Source organism: Poecilia mexicana, unplaced genomic scaffold (assembly GCF_051168715.1).
Source record: "Poecilia mexicana isolate PSO_F unplaced genomic scaffold, ASM5116871v1 scaffold_15, whole genome shotgun sequence".
Taxonomy (NCBI): domain Eukaryota; kingdom Metazoa; phylum Chordata; class Actinopteri; order Cyprinodontiformes; family Poeciliidae; genus Poecilia; species Poecilia mexicana.
Window position 1 is genome coordinate 12,785,925 of NW_028263384.1, and position 18,715 is coordinate 12,804,639.

The 18,715-nt window shown below is 41.6% G+C and overlaps 1 protein-coding gene across 3 annotated transcripts in view; it reads right to left on the minus strand.

Annotated features, from left to right (window-relative positions):
* dachc (dachshund c) overlaps positions 1-18,144 on the minus strand; it is a 33,055-nt gene extending 14,911 nt beyond the window's left edge. Inside the window, exons 1-4 of one of the 3 annotated variants that reach the window (XM_088012930.1) lie at positions 16,908-18,144; positions 6,783-6,910; positions 6,596-6,673; positions 3,251-3,361 (exon numbers count right to left, since the gene is read on the minus strand). In XM_088012930.1, coding sequence (XP_087869056.1) covers positions 3,251-3,361; positions 6,596-6,673; positions 6,783-6,910; positions 16,908-17,491 — 901 coding nt within the window. In that variant the 5' untranslated portion in view covers positions 17,492-18,144. The remainder of the gene's footprint in view (positions 1-3,250; positions 3,362-6,595; positions 6,674-6,782; positions 6,911-16,907) is intronic. The other 2 variants (XM_014968229.2, XM_014968239.2) reach the window with 2 other exon arrangements.
* Positions 18,145-18,715: the final 571 nt, after the last annotated feature.

The following is an 18,715-nucleotide window of genomic DNA, read 5'->3' on the forward strand; positions in this document are numbered from 1 at the left end:
TGGTAGCATATTCCACACAGACCTCCGTAGGCCCTGTCGTCTGTCTAAACACGCTGATGTCGCTTTAACCTGTCGATAGCAGAGGGGGCGCGGTGAACCTGAGCTGTTTGCGTGAGCGCGCGCGAGTGTGCACGTGCCCGTCACGCCATCGATTGTCCAGCGTTTGTCGTTTGCATTCAGGATGGTGAATTAGAGGGAAGACTATTGATTTGGCTTCGGCCTCTCATCTTATTCATCTCAATATCGCCCAGACTCGCTTCTTTCGCCGCCGCGACACCTCGTATCAAAGCGAGGCTGGAGAGCAGTTAAGGGAAATGCTCTAATAACATATGAGTAACACGTCATCAGCAGCCAAAGGGAGGAGATCTGTAATTAGGCAATTCCCATTATGTGCGTTGCATGAATATATAGGTTAGCATAGGATTGTAACTAATGATGATTTTAGTAATCGTTTATTCTGACGATTAATCGGATAGAAAAAACTTGCCACATTCTACAGATTTTTCTTTTTCTTTTGTTTACACAATATTAGGAATTTGTTAAAATACAGTAAAATATATATAAATGCAAAAAACAAATAGCTATTGCCTAGAATGCAATAACAAAGCATTCCTTTAGTGAATCTGAATCAGGTGAAGCTAAAACTATGACACCTGAGGAGTTTTGAGTATAACTTATTTACTCACAAAGGCATATTAATCTTAAATACAAAATGTGTATATATTTTCTTGTACAGTTTTGGCTCAACTTCTGCTTTAAATATGTTGTTTTTTTTCAGCAAACAACTTGGATTTGAATTGTCCAGTTTACTGATTAGTAAAATAGTCAACAATTATTTCAATAATCGATTCATCATGATTAATCCCATTAATCTTTTCAGGCTTACATTGCTATTTACTAAGCTCTAAAATAAAGGTAAATTCTGTTTTATTTTGCTTCAGGTGCCAGGATAAATCAATGCTATATCAAACGTTGCCTACAGCGAGAATGTTTAACACTGACTGCATGTTTATATGCAGTGAATGTTATGAATGATGTAGAGCTCATGGAAAAATAGTAGGGATGTACCATTATGAAAATTTGGGCCGATATTGTTATCCGATATTATTGCTGCTATGGCTGATGATTGATATTTACAGATATTATATCTATTTCACTACCGTTTTGACACCGTTGAGAAAAAAAGAGATCAGAGACAAGATAAAAATAAATATCGGTTGTTCATATCGACTCAGTTTTATTTATAGGACAGATTCCGACATGTTAAAAAATGACTAATATTGGCCAATACCAATGTTGGTGCCGATATATCGTGCATCCCCCAAAAAATGTAAATATTACATTAGATCAAAAAAGGATTTTTCAAACAAAAGCTTCAGCCTACTGGAAATTATATGTATTATATGCATGGACTCAGTACTTGGAATGAGCTTCTTTAGTATAAATTACTGTGTAAATGCAGCATAAAAGTGACCAGTTTGTGGCTCTGGTCACTTCTTCCTAAGTTGCTTCAATAGTGACCTTTATCATGCCTGCGTTGTGGGTTCTGGTGTCTCTTGTCTTCCTCTTAACAATAGCCCACAGTGTCTCCCTAAGTTTTGGGTCAGGTCAGTTTGCTGGCTTGTCAAGTACAGTAACTCCATGGTCATTAAAGCAAGAATCGGCACTTATGATAATGTGGGCAGGTACCAAGTCCTGACATTGAAAAAGTCCTGGCAAGAATATATGTCTTTAATTTGTTTTTGGCTGAGTTTGCATCCAGTCAGTGAAGAAACAAAATATAGATGGGAAAGTGTAAAATGTAAATACGTTCCAATGTAAAGTCCATTTGTTTTTCTGAGTAGTCTATTAGGTGTTTGTATTCTAATAAGAAAAATAAGTTTAGAAAATACAATATTTCACCACTCTGTTTACTTTTTTCACACTGATTAAGAAATACCAAATTTTTCAAGTTTGTGCAAATCCATGAAGTTAAAAGCAATGACTCTCCAAGTTCCTGATTTTAATTAAACTATTTTTAGTATTCACATCTTCAAGATACAGAAAACAGATCAGTTTACATTGAGTGGTCCAATTGGTAATCAAGGTAGAGGGAAGACTTGAGACCCTCTACTGTCTTCCTTTACCGTCCGATAAACTGGTAGTAAAGAAACAATCACATTTTCATTGCTTGATCTTTGGCCAATCATTGCCAAAGAATATAAATGATGCTCCTAGATTGGCTGCTTTGGAAAACGCCAACATTGCACTCTTTAGCTCACCAGCTGGAAGTTGTTGATGTTGATCTAGAGGACGAACCAGAGCTCTTCTGCCACACTGATAAGTGCCGCATCAGCCAAATTTCTCAAAACAGGGAATATTTCTTCAACTGAAGTGATCAGAAGTTGGCAAGACTCTCTGAATGTGGGGTTTCATGATCCCACTAGCCCGTGCTTCAGTGGAAGGAAATCCCATAGCAGTGATTCAGCTACACCTGAGGCGCTCCTGTCAATCACTCTTCAATGTGCTGAGCTCCCGGAAAACAAGATGCATTTAATGCAGTCCAAGTTGGCAATTTTTTTTATTGATTGATTTAGTTACTTTTATGATGTGTGTGTAAAGTTGAAAATGTCTGTGAGCCTGCACCAAGTGGTCAGCTATCAAAATGGCGGATGGCAATCAGGTGTTTTCCGTCACCAATATAAAAAACCGTTCAAGACGGACAATGTTCAGTTCATCTTACTGTGTGACTCTCACACAGGCCTCTGCCTCTCGGTTATTAAAGTCTGCATGCTCTTGGTGTGATGATTAACACATCGGAATAATTTGTTGCCAAAAGCACTTGAGCCTGCTGGCTGGAGAATCTATATTTTCACAAAACACACCTGAATCATGCTGAACTCCACAAGGTGAGTAAGAAACACATGCAAGCAGAACCTGCTTTGTAATTTCAAGCTGTTTGGACGACCTCATTTTTATCGGTAGAACTGGCCCCTCGCCGAACTATTTTGCTTTCTACTGTTTCGTCAAAGGAAACAAAGGGGAGAGGCGATGTCACATCCTGGCCCTAATCAGCTCAATTCAGCAGCGCCACAGCTGCTCAATTTGTATTGACGGGGGTATCACAGGTGTGTATCGACAACAACTGAGAAACGTGTTACACAGCTGTAATTACACATTTTGCACACGTGTGTGTGTGTGTGTGTGTGTGTGTGTGTGTTTGTGGGCAGATAAGAAAACAATAAATAAAGAAAAGAAAGTTACAGCTTACCCAGACCAGCGTTGTGGTCACCATTCTCTCCGTTTGGCCCACTATGTTGCTGACTACTATGGTAACTTGCCATCGCCTCCAGCTTGATCTTTTTGGCCAGCGCAGAAAGATCTGAGAGAGAGAGAAACAGATATATAGCAAGAGGAGGAGAGAAGGGAGAGGGGAGGGCAAAGAAAGAAAGCAAAAAGAATCAATAAGAGCCAGATCAATGGCCCCCAGTGGAGGATTAGAGCAGTTGGTAGGCTGGAGGTTGTCAGGGGAAGACAGAGGCCAGCCATTCATTCTGACTGCACCGCTGCACCGGCCATTTAGCCTGCCAGGGAATCAGCAGAGATAGAAACAGGCCAAGACATTCATCTCACCCACACAACGCTATCACATCCCACAGCAGAGAGTGCAGGGCGACACCAAACAGCAGCGGGAGCTCCACCTTTAAACCACAGAGGCCCTCTGTCAGAATAAAAGAATCCGAAGCAGGAGACAGGAGGTGAAGATGCCTCTTAATAGAGGTGGTGCACTTTCGAATAATCTGTAATAGAGAGCGACAAAATGTGGCGAAAGTGGGGGTGTGCGGGGGGCCGAGGCACATTTTAATTTATGGCTTGAACCTCGGAGCGGAGCTTGACCCCCCCCTCCCTTTCAGAGCTGCCTTGAAAATAGAAAATTAAATATCTGTTGCGCTAATGCAGACAAACATGGTGAATTATTAAAGTCAGGACGAAGCACACAACTGTGCAAACACGAACGGAGGAAACACAAACAAGCCGCGAGTCTTAATTTCCTGATCCATCTAAACATTGGCAACCAAGTTGACCGTCGTGTTCTTGATCCCGCCCCGTCCTCTCAGATAATAGACGTCTGCAGCGGACAGTTTGCTCTTCCCCTCTCATCTCCTTTTCCCCCTCTCTTCCCTGCCCTCTCGTCCCCATCCCTTCTCCTTACTTTACCTTTTCAAATGTCAGCATCACAGCGGGACGTAAGCCACCGCGCTGCTGTGTGCGTGCGCACTCGCGAGCACATGAAGGCGAGAAACGGCGACTAAGGAGGGTGACATCAAAGATCTTTCCTGCCTTTTACGCTCAAATGTCCTCGCTCTCCCCGTCTCCTTCTCCCCTCTCATGTGGCCAGTTCTAATCAGTGGCGCTGACATTGCCGCCGTGCCCTCTTCTTTGGTGGAAAAAAAAGGCTCTTTTTTTTTCCCCCACTGAGAAAGATGCTCTCGAGCGTTCACGCAAAAACACACACACACACACACACACACACACGCGTGCACACACACTGGAGCACCTTTGAACAGTGAGAGGAAGTGGAGGCTAATAGAAAATGGCTTCTTTTGAGGCGGGGAATGAAAAGATCAGGTTTCAGTGAAGAGCACAAAGCCAAGGGCAACTTTGAGAGCGGTGAGGTGCCAACAATTACTTTTCTCTCCCTTTTCTCTGTGCTTTTCCAACACACATACACACACGCACACAAGCGCACACACATACAGACACACACACAGAAGTTATAATAAACAAAAACACAAGCTGCATTGTGTTAAACCATGGCAACAAAATACTTACATTTAAAGATTCTATTGTTCGAAAGGATGAAAAGACATACATTAACTTGCAATGACAACAAGGTTCAAATATAATTGTACGCAATTATATATCTAAAGTTCTGCAGACAAGGATACTTACTCAACTTTGCACACTTTTTAAGACGAGGGAACAAAGCCCGCCAAGTTTGCAAGTTGTTTCTGACTTGTCAGCACTCAGCAGTCTGTATGCTAATTTTATTCATCAACTCACCGGTCGCCTCCCGGGATCCCCACCCCTTCGTGCGATTGATGATGGGTAAAAATGTGTCATTATGAAAATAAAGAGTGAAAACCTCCTCAGTCTGTGTCATGTCTGTAGAAGCAGGGACGTCGAGCAACATGTTTTCTCTTGCAGCTAATATTAGAGCAGAATTTGAACGCTTTCAGAAGAATAACTCTAAGAATACTGCCGTTGATATGAGAGCTTGGTTTTAAAAAAAATAATAATAATTTGAATACTGATTTAACTTTGGAGATATTTTGAAACTTTCTGTTAAGTATTTGAAGAGTTGCAGGCTATTATATTTCAAATGACGTGCATTGGTATATCGATTTCCTAATATGACCAGGTCTAATTTCTACTGTGACTAACTGCTAAACTTTCTAAAGAAAAAATAAAGTCAACATTTTTAGATTTACAAAAACTGTGAAATTAATTTTGTATTTTTTATTTTTTTTTTTGCTTTTTACAGCGTATTTAAGTGGCAGGTATTAGAATATTGAATTGCAATCACAATTGCAAAGTCCATGTGTGCAGAGCTGTAACTCCAACAGCATTAATAATAATATATCTGGCCTGTTAGTTGAACTTTCATTGCCCTTTATCCCCAGACATGATGCAGAGTTTAGGTAGTAAAGCTAGTAGAGACTGACTTTCTGATGAATTAGAAAAATTGATGCGGAATTTGAAGATATGTAAAATGTTCATTATATGTATTTGTCGTGAAAGTCATCCTCGCTGCACATTGAAGTAATCTGCTGCTCTGTAATCTGTTAAAGGTACATCACAAAATATTATAAAAGGCTATATTTTCATCTTCAAAAATTTAGGTGTGAAAGTATTTTATCTCTTTTTTTATAGACATTCTTCTAGGCATTGGGTAATATAAGATTCTCACATCATGATAAACCCGAGGACAGATACCACAGTTTCATGATATATGAATATATCGTAAATATGTTGGACATATCGGCATTACAATACCAGTGTGTGCAATATTCATACCTCAACGGACTGTTTGGATCTCAATAACTGTTGTCTAATATATTCCAGGTGTTATAAACCTGTGTTTTTCACGCCAATGTAATATTCAACCAGTTGGACGGAGTCTTACGGTAGCAGATGTTGACACCGGACTCTAACAAGCACTGATTACCTGTGCTGCCGGTAAAACAACACATTTATTACAATCAATTGCCTACTTATAGTTATTTTGAATTTCAATCACAGTTAGGTCAGAAATATCAGACCGTCATCATTGCAGAGTAAATAAGTACACCAAGCTGATAAGAGCTGGTTGATTAGTCAGGCTGTCTGCTGAGGTTGCCATCCAGCAGTCAGCTCCTTCACTGAAAATGCAGATTGTAGCTTGATGTTTAGTAGCTTTCTTTAAGCCAGCTGCTCTGCAGTGCACAGCAGTAACTTCAGAAGGAAGCTCAGGTCACCAACGGCAACATGCCTATCTTATTGTTATGTCCTTTTTAATTAGCTAATTTTTCTCAACTTATAAATACTATGAATAAAACAAGCACTCTTTCCATGCAAAAGCTTTGATGTGTCACTGATAGATTCATGATCAGAGTCAAACATGACAGAAATACCTGAGTACTGTTTTTTTTCACTAATACTTTCATTTTTTATATTAAAAACAGAGTGATCAGTCAAGCTATTCTTACCCCCCCTGCACTGATATTGTTTCCACAGCTCATGTATGTAAAGCGTGAGCACGCCGAGGCATGGGTGGTCACCTGCAGGAGGCATGATCCCAGCGTGCATCAGACCGCCGTGAGACAGCATGTGGTGCGTCCCGCCCTCTGTCGCACTCTGCAGCCTCTTGGGCGGTCGTCCAGGCCTCGAGCTGCAGGCAGAAAAACACAGCGCTGGCGTTAGTCATTAGGCCGCTCTCCATGCTGGGACTGAGATGGGTGGCCCAGCTAGACTAAAGTGTCCTTCAAGTCTGTAAACCTCTGATCCTGCTGAAGTGTCAACAAGCAAAAACACTGAAACATGAGCGCCTCCAGGAAGGCTGCTGTACAGCAAATCTGACCTCCCTGTGGATACGAGCAAGCAGAAAAGGAGTTTCCCTATGGCCTCCATAAAGCACCTCATTACTGTTCAGCTTACTCATTCATTTGTTTGCTTATTAAATGCGCTCGCCCGCCTCCTTCCCCTTCAGTCCTCTCCTCGTTTAGCCGTTCGTTTCCCCTTTTCCTTTCCCCCCCGTCTTTGCCCCCCGTCATGTCACAAGTTTGCTCGACAACAGCTGTAAGTACGAGGCGAGACGCACGCGGTTTTCTTGTGCGTTCGCGTGCGAGGCTTGACGGAGCCAGGCCGCGCTCGATCAATCCTGGAGGAAGTACGTGCAAAGCTGTCAGACATCACTCGGGCTCTGACTAAACGGTGTGAATGTCCTGACAGTGGAAATGACACGGGCCACATCAGGCCTAATGACAACCAGCGTACCTCATCTCCGTTTCACAGCAGCTTGACACAACAGCAATCTGTGCGTCTGTCTGAGGCTGCACGATATTAAAAGACAGTGAGCAAAAGAAGAAGGTGGAAGAGGAGGAGGAGGAAGAAAACGACAGAGAAGGGAGTGAAACCTGAGTGAAGAGCAAAGTTAAAGAGGAGTGAAAGTGAGACAGAAAGATGAAGAGGGACATAAAAAGAGAAAGTACATAAAAGTAAAAAAAAAAGGTGCAAAAGAGAAGGGTTAGGAGGGGGAATAAGCAGAGATAGACTAGAAGCAGCAGCTTCCTAGCGTGGGGTGTCTTTGAGCAGATTTTAATTAGAATCTAATCCAGCCGTCATTAAGGCCCCATAAACGAAGCTGTCAGTCAGGAGATTAATGGCGCCTCATTTGCATGTTGCATATAATTCATCAATTACCCAGCAGAAAGGACCAATCCCCTGTTGACACACCCACTGGCTGAGAGGGGGTAGATGAAGAGACACAAAAAGACAGGGAGAAAGAATGTGTAGCCACAAACTCTAGGAGAAAAAACAGGTAGCTGGAATATGTGTGTGTGTGCATCTGTGTGTGTGTGTGTGTGTGTGCGCGCGTGCGTGTGTATGAAGTGTTCAAAGGTTAATTTGATGAGCCGATGAGCTCCACAGTTCCTGCCCTCGGTTTTAATGAGTTGTTATTATTGTCTCTTATTATAGGCCCAGACCGACTGGGATGTGACAGCTGACATCAGATATCTCACAGAAACACACACCCACACTCACACTAACAGGAGCACAGGGAGCGACACGCACACAGATGCATGTAAATATAGTGAGGACAAAAAAAAAAAAAAAAAAGAAGCTAGAGAGTGAGCAACGAGAGATTTGTGGCTGGTTTTTGTAAAGCTTTGACCTCCCCCTTACAGTTTTAGTAGATTCCGATTCAGCTTTGGAAAATTACAACTAAGAACATTCAGAATATTTCTTTCCAGCTTCCCTGTTGTGATTGGTCCATTTTTAACACGAAGAGTTTTGCTACTTTTAGCACAATTAGCGTGTCTGGCATTGATAAATGTAAAATGCACCAAGGCTAGAAACAAGTGGTAGGAATGCACCAATCAGGCTTCTGCAGGCTGGTACAGACTTTTATTTTATTTTTTAGGTCTGATCTGCTAATCCCAAACTTCACAAATTCTAATTTATTTTTTATTCTAAGGTGAAAATACAAAAGAGGAAAAAATGTGCAGCAGAATATAAGATGATTCACATTTATGTAGCAAAACAATACCTTCAATTGATTTCAATTAGAAATAAAAACTAGTCAATTCCGATATTTTGATGAGCGATCGGTGCATCTCATTCCCTAAGGAGAGCAGATCTTCACTCAGAGATTTTCAGACGGCTGCTAACTTTGCTAATTCCAGGATACTAGAGGTGATAAGGGAAAAGTCTGAAACCACAGTAGAATAAAACGGAGCAGATTTACTGTGATACAATTTATCTGAAGTCGGTTTTAGGGCCAGTTTGTTCCTCTGATGAAACGTCTCCAAACAAACCAATAATCCCTTAGCAGCCGGCTTCTTTCTGCACCCAAATAAATCAGATGCAGATTGAGAAAAACTGCTAAATTAAAGTAATATTTTTCTAAAAGCCTGAGATATACAGAGAGTGTATGCTACTCTTTGGCTTTTTTTTTTTTTTTTTTGCTCCGTCTTATGTCATGTTTTCATTTTTATGACATTTTGATGCATTTGATGTACGTTTGACATCTTTTCCTATAATTTTTCAAAAGTTACTTTGAATAATACTATGTATAAAAGCTGTTTAACAACTTAAGTGGTCTTTTCCTGGGAAACATGCAAAAAGACAAATTTAAAAATCTAAAGTCTTCCGTAATAACGTTTCCATCAAAGGCTGTAGTGGTTAGCACAACATTTACTATGGCCAATTTTTTGGGGGGAAACTCAAAAAAAAAAAAAAAAAAAAAGACTTGAACTTCTAAATCTATATCTGAGGGATACAGTTGTGACTATCTGTGTGAATGTGCGTGTGTGTGTGTGTGTGGTGCTTAGAATTTCAAATATTTGTTTTCAGCATCACACTGAGCTCAACAAAAGCAGGAAATGTATTTTTGGGTTTCATGTTTAGAGGTAAAGCAACACAGTTGGACAGGAACTGATGTTGAAACATGTCAAATTCACACAAACGCACACAGATGCAGAAGTGAAGATCAGCAGGGGGAAATAAAACGCACAGAGACCAGAGCCTGCCTTGTTTTTTGCTGCAGCCGCTTCCCTTTCCCTTACTACTGTTTATTTGCACTCACTAATTAATGGCCTCTCTAAGTGTGTGTGTGTGTGTGCCAGTGTGCGCATCTCCATGTGTGTGTTGTCGGTGGGTGGGTGCGTTGTCTGCGCCTTTGTATATGTTGCATTTTTAAGGGGCATAAAGAACTGGAACCTAATTTTGTGTTTAGTCTGCAAGTACGTTGATACATCAAAGTGACCCACAGAGGGAGGTCTTATGTGTGTGTTGTGCATGCATGCGTGTTTGCGTGTGTGTGAGAGGTTGGAGAGCACCGGTTCCCTGAGGTAGGATTAATGAAAAAGCCTTTCATGGAAAAGTCATCAAGCTGAGGGGATGGAATGAGGGAGAGGAGGGAGGGGAGAGGTGGGGGGGGGGGTTGAAGAGAGAAAACAGTTCATTGTGTGTGGATGTGTGTGCGTGTGTGTGTGTGTGTGTAGAGGAGGGGGTGTATGGCTTATGACCTCTTTGTCTCAAACTTTAATTAAAATCTCACCCAGACGTCCTCCTTCATGCCAACACTGTGGCCACACATGAACACACACACACATTTTTTTTTTCTTTTTTTTTTAGGGATAGGAAGGTAACCTGCACATCGAGTTCTGCCCTCAGAGCTTCTTCTCCGGAGTGTGTTACCTGAAACATGAAACGCCAAACATGGCAGCTGGAGCTTAGCACAGGTGGAATAGAAACAAAAACACAACCAAGATGACAGATCTCTCTGCTCTTTGCACACACACACACACCACACACACACACACACACACACACACACTCAGAGTCAAGAAAAGTAATGAAAGAAGAGGAAGTGTTACAGTCAAAACAGTGGAACAGCTACTGGCTTGGAGGGACTGAGGTGGTGATAGGTAGCAGCTGTGTGTTTATGTGAGAGAGCACGGGGAGAGAAAAGGGAGAACTTGCTCAAACAGGATTTTGTTTGGAATACATTAGCAGCGGTTTACAGCTCCCATCCTTTCAATCTGTGTTTATCACACGGGTTTGTATTCGCAGTCACGGTCCGGTTTGATAAATCATAACGTCGACGCCGCTCGCAGGAAGACTTATGTTCCAGGTTGGAGAAAAGAGAGGGAGAGATTGATGTTGTGATAAATAAATAAAAATAAAAATAAAAAAATTGATGCATCACTATTAGCCTGTGTGTGTTGATGTCATGAAAGAAGCTAACACAGGACGTTTGATCGCGGCAAAAAATTCAGATCCCCTAACCCGATACTGTCGGGCATTCCTTCGCCGCATTCCAGGGTCAGGACGATGTCAGGACCGTGTGTGTGTGTGGGTGGGTGTGTGTGTGTGTGTGTGAAAGCATGTGTGCGCTTTCCATTAAAACCCGACACAGGAGAAGAGACGGAGAGGCCCTCTTTAGCTCATCGCGCTCGTCTCTACAAAACATCAAAAGAGCATTGAGGTTAAAGTTGAGCCAGACTTGAACGCATCTGAACTTGGATTCTGTCCCAACACTGCTGAATGTGACCTGCCACACACACACACACACACACACACACACACACACACACACACACGCACACACACACTCAGAACACCAGCCGCAAAAAGTTGCAAGGCTAAACTTTGTCACTGAAAACCAAAGAAACGGTACAAAGCTACTAGATTTTCACAGACATGTACAAATTTGCCTCCATCCCTGGTAAAAGTTATGCAAAATACTTCAAATAAAATTGTGTAAAATCCACCATTTCATCAGAGTAAACATTTTTATCAGAGAGAAAAAACAAATAACAGTAGCACATTTATTGACACTCCTGCTGCTAACGCTTTGCATAAGTTTCTTTTGCCATCAGGACATCAAGGTTGGAGCCTACAGAGTAGATGAAGGGATCTTTGAACTTAACACAATTTCTCTAGATCAGTCAGAGTCCTGGATCGTCTCTTCAGCTGATCCCATAAGTTTTCTGCAGGATTTTGGTTGGGGGACCGGGATGGCCATAGAAAAGATTAAATTTGAGTCTGGGGATTTGTTTTTCTGTTTGGCCATATGTTTTGGATCACAATCCTGCTAATGACAGCCCATTTACAGTTTCCTGGCAGAGGAAACTTTTTTCCCCAATGGCCTGCTATTTCAAAGCTCTCATGATGCCATGCATTCTAAAATAAGGTCCCACAGTCTCACAGATCCTCCACCATGCAGTGGGCATGAAGTACTTTTACATATATAATGAATATGCTTCACACCACGTTAGCATTTTGCAACCTTTACACGTGGGATCCTTTCTTTTCCACGGCCATTAGCATCTACAACAACTCTTTGAAGAAACTTGGATGAGTTACAAAGTTCATAAAGCATTTATGAATTGAATTATGATGTTTGTAAAGCTTGTAAAGCTACAATACAGTTTGGATTGTTACCTTGGGTATCTGGACTACTTCCTTCCACTGTTTATTATTTATTAACATTAATATTTAAGGAAATGTGACTAAATATAATCAAAACGCAGTTGCACCACTTCATTCAACAACATTGGTGAAGAGACCTGTTGAATAAGGCGCCAGGTCTTTTTTTGGTGCACATACTGTATTTGAGTGACTGTATTCAGAAAAATGTACTGCTAAAAAGATGATAAGAATAAGATAGTTATGATTTTTTTAACAATATTTTATCGACACTTTATCGCAACAAATTCAGCAAAATATTGTGATAAAGTTTCAAGTCCGTGTCAGCCGTATCTCAGAAAGTCATGGACTACCAAGCTCACGTTCCATAGAACATGTAAATTTAAGAAAATTAGCTAGAAAATGAAAGAAATGCATCAGTTACAATAGTAGGAACTGATTGGGTTACCAACATTCATGCAATTTACTGTTTTTCTTTAAAAGAACAGCAAGTATTCCTTAACACGGGGTACTTAACCCCGCTGAATAAATTCACTCCGTCTGAATGGATTTTGTGCTGCCGCAATAAAAAATGTTTGTTACTCATTACGAACATCCAACAGAAGTGTCAGCAGCATCATGTCTGCTTCTTTTTTTATTTTTTTTTAGCAAACTAACTCTAATCTTAAGCATACGTGTCACACAAAATCCCAAGAAAGTTTATTTGCGGTTATCAAAATAAGCTTCATCGCTACTGCTGTAGGTCCAAAGCAGCGATGTTGATTTTGTGCAAATCTTACTGCATCTTTATCCGTTTTTAATGAAACTTTAACTTAAGCATGTCGTGTGCAAAAGATTGTCGAGCACAAATAGAGAACCCATGTGTTGCTCTTTAAATATTGTTCTGTAAAAAAAAAAAAAAAAAAAAAAAAGTGAGATCTTGTTCCACGGTACATCAGAACAGTTTAATGTAATGCACAGAAGGAAAGACTATTTTTAACACTGCATACATAATGTCTACACATACATGTCACGAATACACCCAGTTTGACCTGAGCGACTTTGTTTGGCGTGCTCTCTCTCCAAATGGAGAATGAAACTATTCCTTTTGTGAGGGGGAGACGAGCAAAGGACGGCGGATCGGGTTGCCTCCTACACGCCGTGTTCCCTCGGTGGAACTAATGTCATTTAGCGGCAAAGCCAGCAAAACACGCAGGCGTGACCGTGCGAGTTGGTGCGCGCCGGCAGACGGCGAGGAAAGAGGGTGTGTTTCTGCGCCACCTATGCATGAATTACAACTGGAGTGAGGGTGAAGTTGGCCCATCTTCATTGTGTGATGAGTCAGTGGTCAGGCTGTGTGTGTGTGCGTGTGTGTGTGTGAACATGGCAGGACAAAGAAAAGAAGGTAAAACAATTCTGAACAGAGACTTTGCTTCAATACTGAAAAAAGTGAAGAAATAGGAAATGGCCTGTACTTGTTTAGCGCTTTATCTAGTCCAAAGGACAGCAAAGCGCCTCACACTTTGCTCTGACATTCACTGAGTGTTTGAAGCAATGATTAAACAAGCACCCAAAAACATTTAGCAAAACCATCAGGCATCTCGGCTGTGTCTCTTCCCAACCTTTATCCTGAACTGGAAAATAATAAGTGATGTCTGTCTTAATCAGTAACAGAAATCTGAGCGAGTCTGTCAGAAAGCCACATCATCATATTCTCGGGGACTCTTCTTGAAACTTTTAGGCTTCCCTTCCGACTTTGACCCGAACCGTCTTGAGTTCCACTTTTTTTTCTTTTTTACCTGCTACTGTACGTCTCTCCATCCACACAAGGGATCACTTAAAAACTTCTAATGCACTCGGTGAGGTGGCGGTGGTGGGGGTACTGATGCTAATGGCTACCGCAGCACATTTGAAGCCCTCAGACAAAGAATCAGGCGAGTTGTTTGAAGATTTCAGACGAGTGATGTTTTCAGATCTCATTAACTAAAGGCTGTTTGAGTGTTGTGTGGATAATTAGAGACGGCAGCGGCTGTGTATTTTCGGGGGGTTGTATAACAACGCTCCCATTAACACGAGACACAGGAGACATCCCGCAGCAACCAGAAGAAGAAGACACATCCGGATTTTTGTCTTGGTTGGAGGGCTGCAAAAGCTTAAGAGCAGGTGGTTAATCCACAAGTTAAGGCTCGTCTCCGAACTTCTTGCTTCGGTTTTGGAAAAAAAAAAAAAAAAAAAAGGAGAACGTTTGCGGAAATAGGCAAGAGCTCCGCACGTCTTCCGCGTGTTCATCTGCGCACATCCCAATGCGGCCTCCATCCAAAGTTAATGGCAGGTGTAAATTGGATCATCCATGCTCCAAGTAGCAAGGATTAACCATCAAACAATATGAGTTCTCTAAACCAGAGATAATCCACGACTCCTCTGGATTCAAGCTCACGCTGTCACGAGCATGTGGTCTGCACAACAGCAGGCCGAGGCACCGGGAAGCCACAAATCCCAGCCAATTTAGTCCCCTTTATCCAAACATCTCTGCGCCACGCTGGAACTGATGACCCATGCAGTTGGTCACCACTGGAGTTCTGCAAAACACCTCATTTACATAATCGCATCATAAATACAGAGAATTCATTTAATCATCTCCTCTGTTCTGATGCTCAGGGCTAAAGAGTGTTGATATGATAAGACAGCAAGTTATTAAGGAGGGAGAGAGGGAGGCAAGGAAGATGGGAGAAGGAGAGAAAAGGAAGGGGATCAGCGAGTGAGTGAGTGAGCTTGTCCTGATTTAAGCTGCCGCTTGGGGCCAAATGAAAATTAATTAATTTCTGTGAAGAATCAATTTCTCAGAATGACAGTGTCAGATTCAATGTGTGCAAGTGAGAGTGTGTCAAAGAGAGAGTGTGTCAGAGTGAGACAGAGATAACAGTAAGTGATAACATGACAAACTTTTGAGAGTAGGGTTTTTTTTTTCCTTCTTATTAGGATTACAAAAATTCATTATCGCCAACATCGCCGCAGCCATCAAGACGTTTATCATCCAATAAAATGGTAATTAGCTACAGGCCTGGAAGGAGAAGAAGTAAGGCAAGTAGGCATGGACCAGTTACCAGCATCAAGGTATGCTAATGTTTTAAAAAAAAAAAAAGTTACGCTCTCAAAACAGCAAAGATCTGCCCTCACACCGTTCCAAGGGGTTTAAAGTCCTTCTCGTGAAATGACATGAAAGAAGCCGGTGTTGGAGAATGAAGCAACGCTGTCTCTCCTACACGTGTTGCTGTGCACTGCTGGCCAGCTGGCTGACAGACGACTCCTATAACTTTATTTTGGGCCTCCGAGAAAGAGGTTTGATTGGTTCAATTTCTCCTTGCAATAAAATGTCGTGGTGAGGAAATTTGTGGACTGTCACCCATCTTTCCTACTTAAGTTAAATCTGACTTGAAATTACAATCTGTAATGAAAATCAGCAACTATTGTGACGTTTCTCATTATGAACTAGTCAGTTTGAATAAACTTGTTAACTCTAATTTTGTCTGCAAACACAATATCATGATTGTTTAAGGGGAATCTGTGTAGCTGCACTAGTTAAAGCAAAAAAAAAAAAAAAAGACAATGAGAATACATTTTCACTTTGTACCATTCACCATCATCACAATAAAAACCACTAAATATCCAAATGCAATTTCAAGTATGTTTCATCTATGTCCATCTGACAAGCTTTGGGATTTATTTTAATTTTTCGGAAAGTTTGTCAAAAATGTTCCAAAGAAAACGAGGTGGAAGCTGAAAGTCCTAGGCGTAATGCTACTTGGCAGGCTTTTGGTTGGCGCTTGCAAAGCAGCCAACCCAGGAGCGGCATTCATTTTTCTTGCCGCTGATTGGCTGTTCCTAAAAGAACGGAGATGAGTGGATTTTAACTCCTGCGGTTCTGCTAAGATGGGTTTTCACTTTGCGTATTAACTAAATGAAAACATATTTGGTGTTTCCACTGTTAAAATATAAGCATTTTTGAAGGGGCTCTTAAGTATTCACGGATGCTAGCTTTCACCCCGGCTGTGACCCCTAGCCCCGTGAATACAGGGGGTCCACTGCTTTGACTGTAACGTTTGAAACTGATAATAGTAACAAAATAAAAACATAATATAACGTTTGAAAACTAGTGTTCCTGAATATGTTTAAAACCAACTATAAATATGGAAGAAATCATATTTACAATTTTGACAATCAACATTATAAATGGAGTTTACAAGATTTCATCGAGTTATATTGTTTTTACATAAAGAGTTAATTTTAACCAACGTGATGATACTGTGATGATCTAACACTGGCCCTTGCCTATTTCCAATGCATTTAACAAAACTGGCAGAAAATCATTAAACTAAACCTGGAGTCTTTTATCTACTAATTCAACTTCCGAAGTTCATCAAAACACATTTGTTGGCATCCTAATCTTTTATCTCCATTAACAGTAAGCGATAACATGACAAACTTGGCCTTCAACGAGCCTCATTTACATTAAAACGAGTGAGAGCGGTTAGGCAAAGTGGGAGGAAAGTGACATGACAAACTCATACAAAAGGTAATAAAAGTTGAAAATGAACACAAATAAGAACAGTAATTAAACTCATTATCTTTCAGCTTTTTAAAAGTGAGGTGAGTTAAAAACAAAAATAAACATTGCTGCACCAGTCGCACTTTAAACAACACCGGGATGAACCCTCCGTGTGCCCCCGCCGTCACCTCCACCTCCCCCAGCTCACCTTGCATTGGTGCAGTCGTTGAAGAGCGTCTCGAAGTCCTGCCTGGAGATGAGTTTGCACCGGTTCACCCCGGGCTGGATGGCTCCCAGCCCCCGCAGCACCCGGACCTGCTCCACGTTGCACACCACCGGACTAATGTCCAGCCGCTTCAGCTTGGTGTAGACGGTGTGGAGCCCGCCGACCAGGTGCTTGAGGAACACGTCGAAAGCCTGCGGCAGACAGATGAGCTCCGTGCCTTTGACCGTGAACGAGGCCAGCTTGGCCCCTTTCACCTCCACCAGCTTGCACTCGTTGTTCTGCGGCGTGCTCTCCACGGGCGACGCGGTGGCGTACACGGGCTTGGCCCCGGCGGACAGCGGGGTTCCGCCGCCCTTCAGCGGGGTCCCGTTGGGCAGCAGGAGGTCCGCCCGGAACTGGTGAAGCAGCGCCGGGTGCGCCACCGGTGGAGCCGGGGAGGACGCGGCGGAGGTGGCGGCGGGTGGCGGAGAGTTGGTGGCCGGGGAGACGGAGCTCGGTACCGGGTGGTGACCGAGTGGAGCAGCGGGAAGCAGAGTCGGAGTGGCAGGAGTTGCCATGGTAGTCATTGTCGGTGAAAAAGAGCGCAAGTTTAAAAAAAAAAAAAAAAGCAAAAGTTCAAGTCAACTATTATGGAAAGTAAGTTTGGGAGCGTGAATGTGCATTGGGCGTCTCTGGGAAGAGAGGGGAATAAAAAGAGAAGAGAGGAGAGGAGACACGGTCCGTGTGTGGAAAGGAGATCACATTATTGAATCAGAATGAGCCGAGGCTTGACTCAGTGGAGATGCTACTGTCAAATTATCATAAGGAGGAGGAGCCTGGGCTGATTCTTAGACAGTGAGAGACAGGAGAGGGGGAGAGAGAGCAAAGATTAGCCTACTTAAACTTTTGATAAGCTTATTTATGAGAAAACACACCTTCACATTAAAGCCTCTGATGAGACTTGACATGCTTCTGGCATACAATCCGGGGTGTTTATGTCATTTCTAGAGATCCTCTTAAATCTTTAAGATTAATTAATGCATCATGATTGGAAGTAAATTGGATTACATTTTGAAAACTCACATCCGTGTTTATGATGTAAAGACAATATGGCGCTCAAGAACTTTAATTTAAAAACAAAAATGGAGAAACAGTTTCGGTTTGTTGCAATTCGAAACAAGAATCTAATAATCAGTTGTTGTTTTTTTCTGCCAAATGCCAATTTGTATTTTTTATGCCCAACTCCATAGACTTAAGTTTTTTCAATGACTACCTAAAGAGTAGCTGAGGAATAGTTTTGAATTCAAATGAAAATGAAAGATCTTCAAAATCTACCCATTTATGTGTGAAAGTACTTGTCTCTGTCCTTTATCTAATAATTATTAATCTCCAAATTAATTACAGGATCTAAATATAGCCCAATGTATGATCCAAGTAATAAATAAGAACAAACAAAATAAAGTTTTTCAGTATTTCAAATTTCCAAACTCTGGGCAAAACACCTTGTTCTTCCTCTCACTTTTTGCCACTGTAACATGTTTTTAATGGTAGTTATTCATTAACAATGTGACTGGAATAAAGACATATTTCAAATGCATTTCCTGCTGATAAGAGTGACGCAAGCAGTTATGAGGTTGTAGGGGCAGTTATATTATAGTTTTGCATAAAAGCACTATTTAAAAACTGCCTTTTGTATTTCCTGTGGTTATTTTTCTTCATAGTCTGAAACACATATGTACATTCACACATATGTGAATGTACTCTGTATATTCACAAACAGTGTGACTATACTTGAAGTGTAACATACTTCA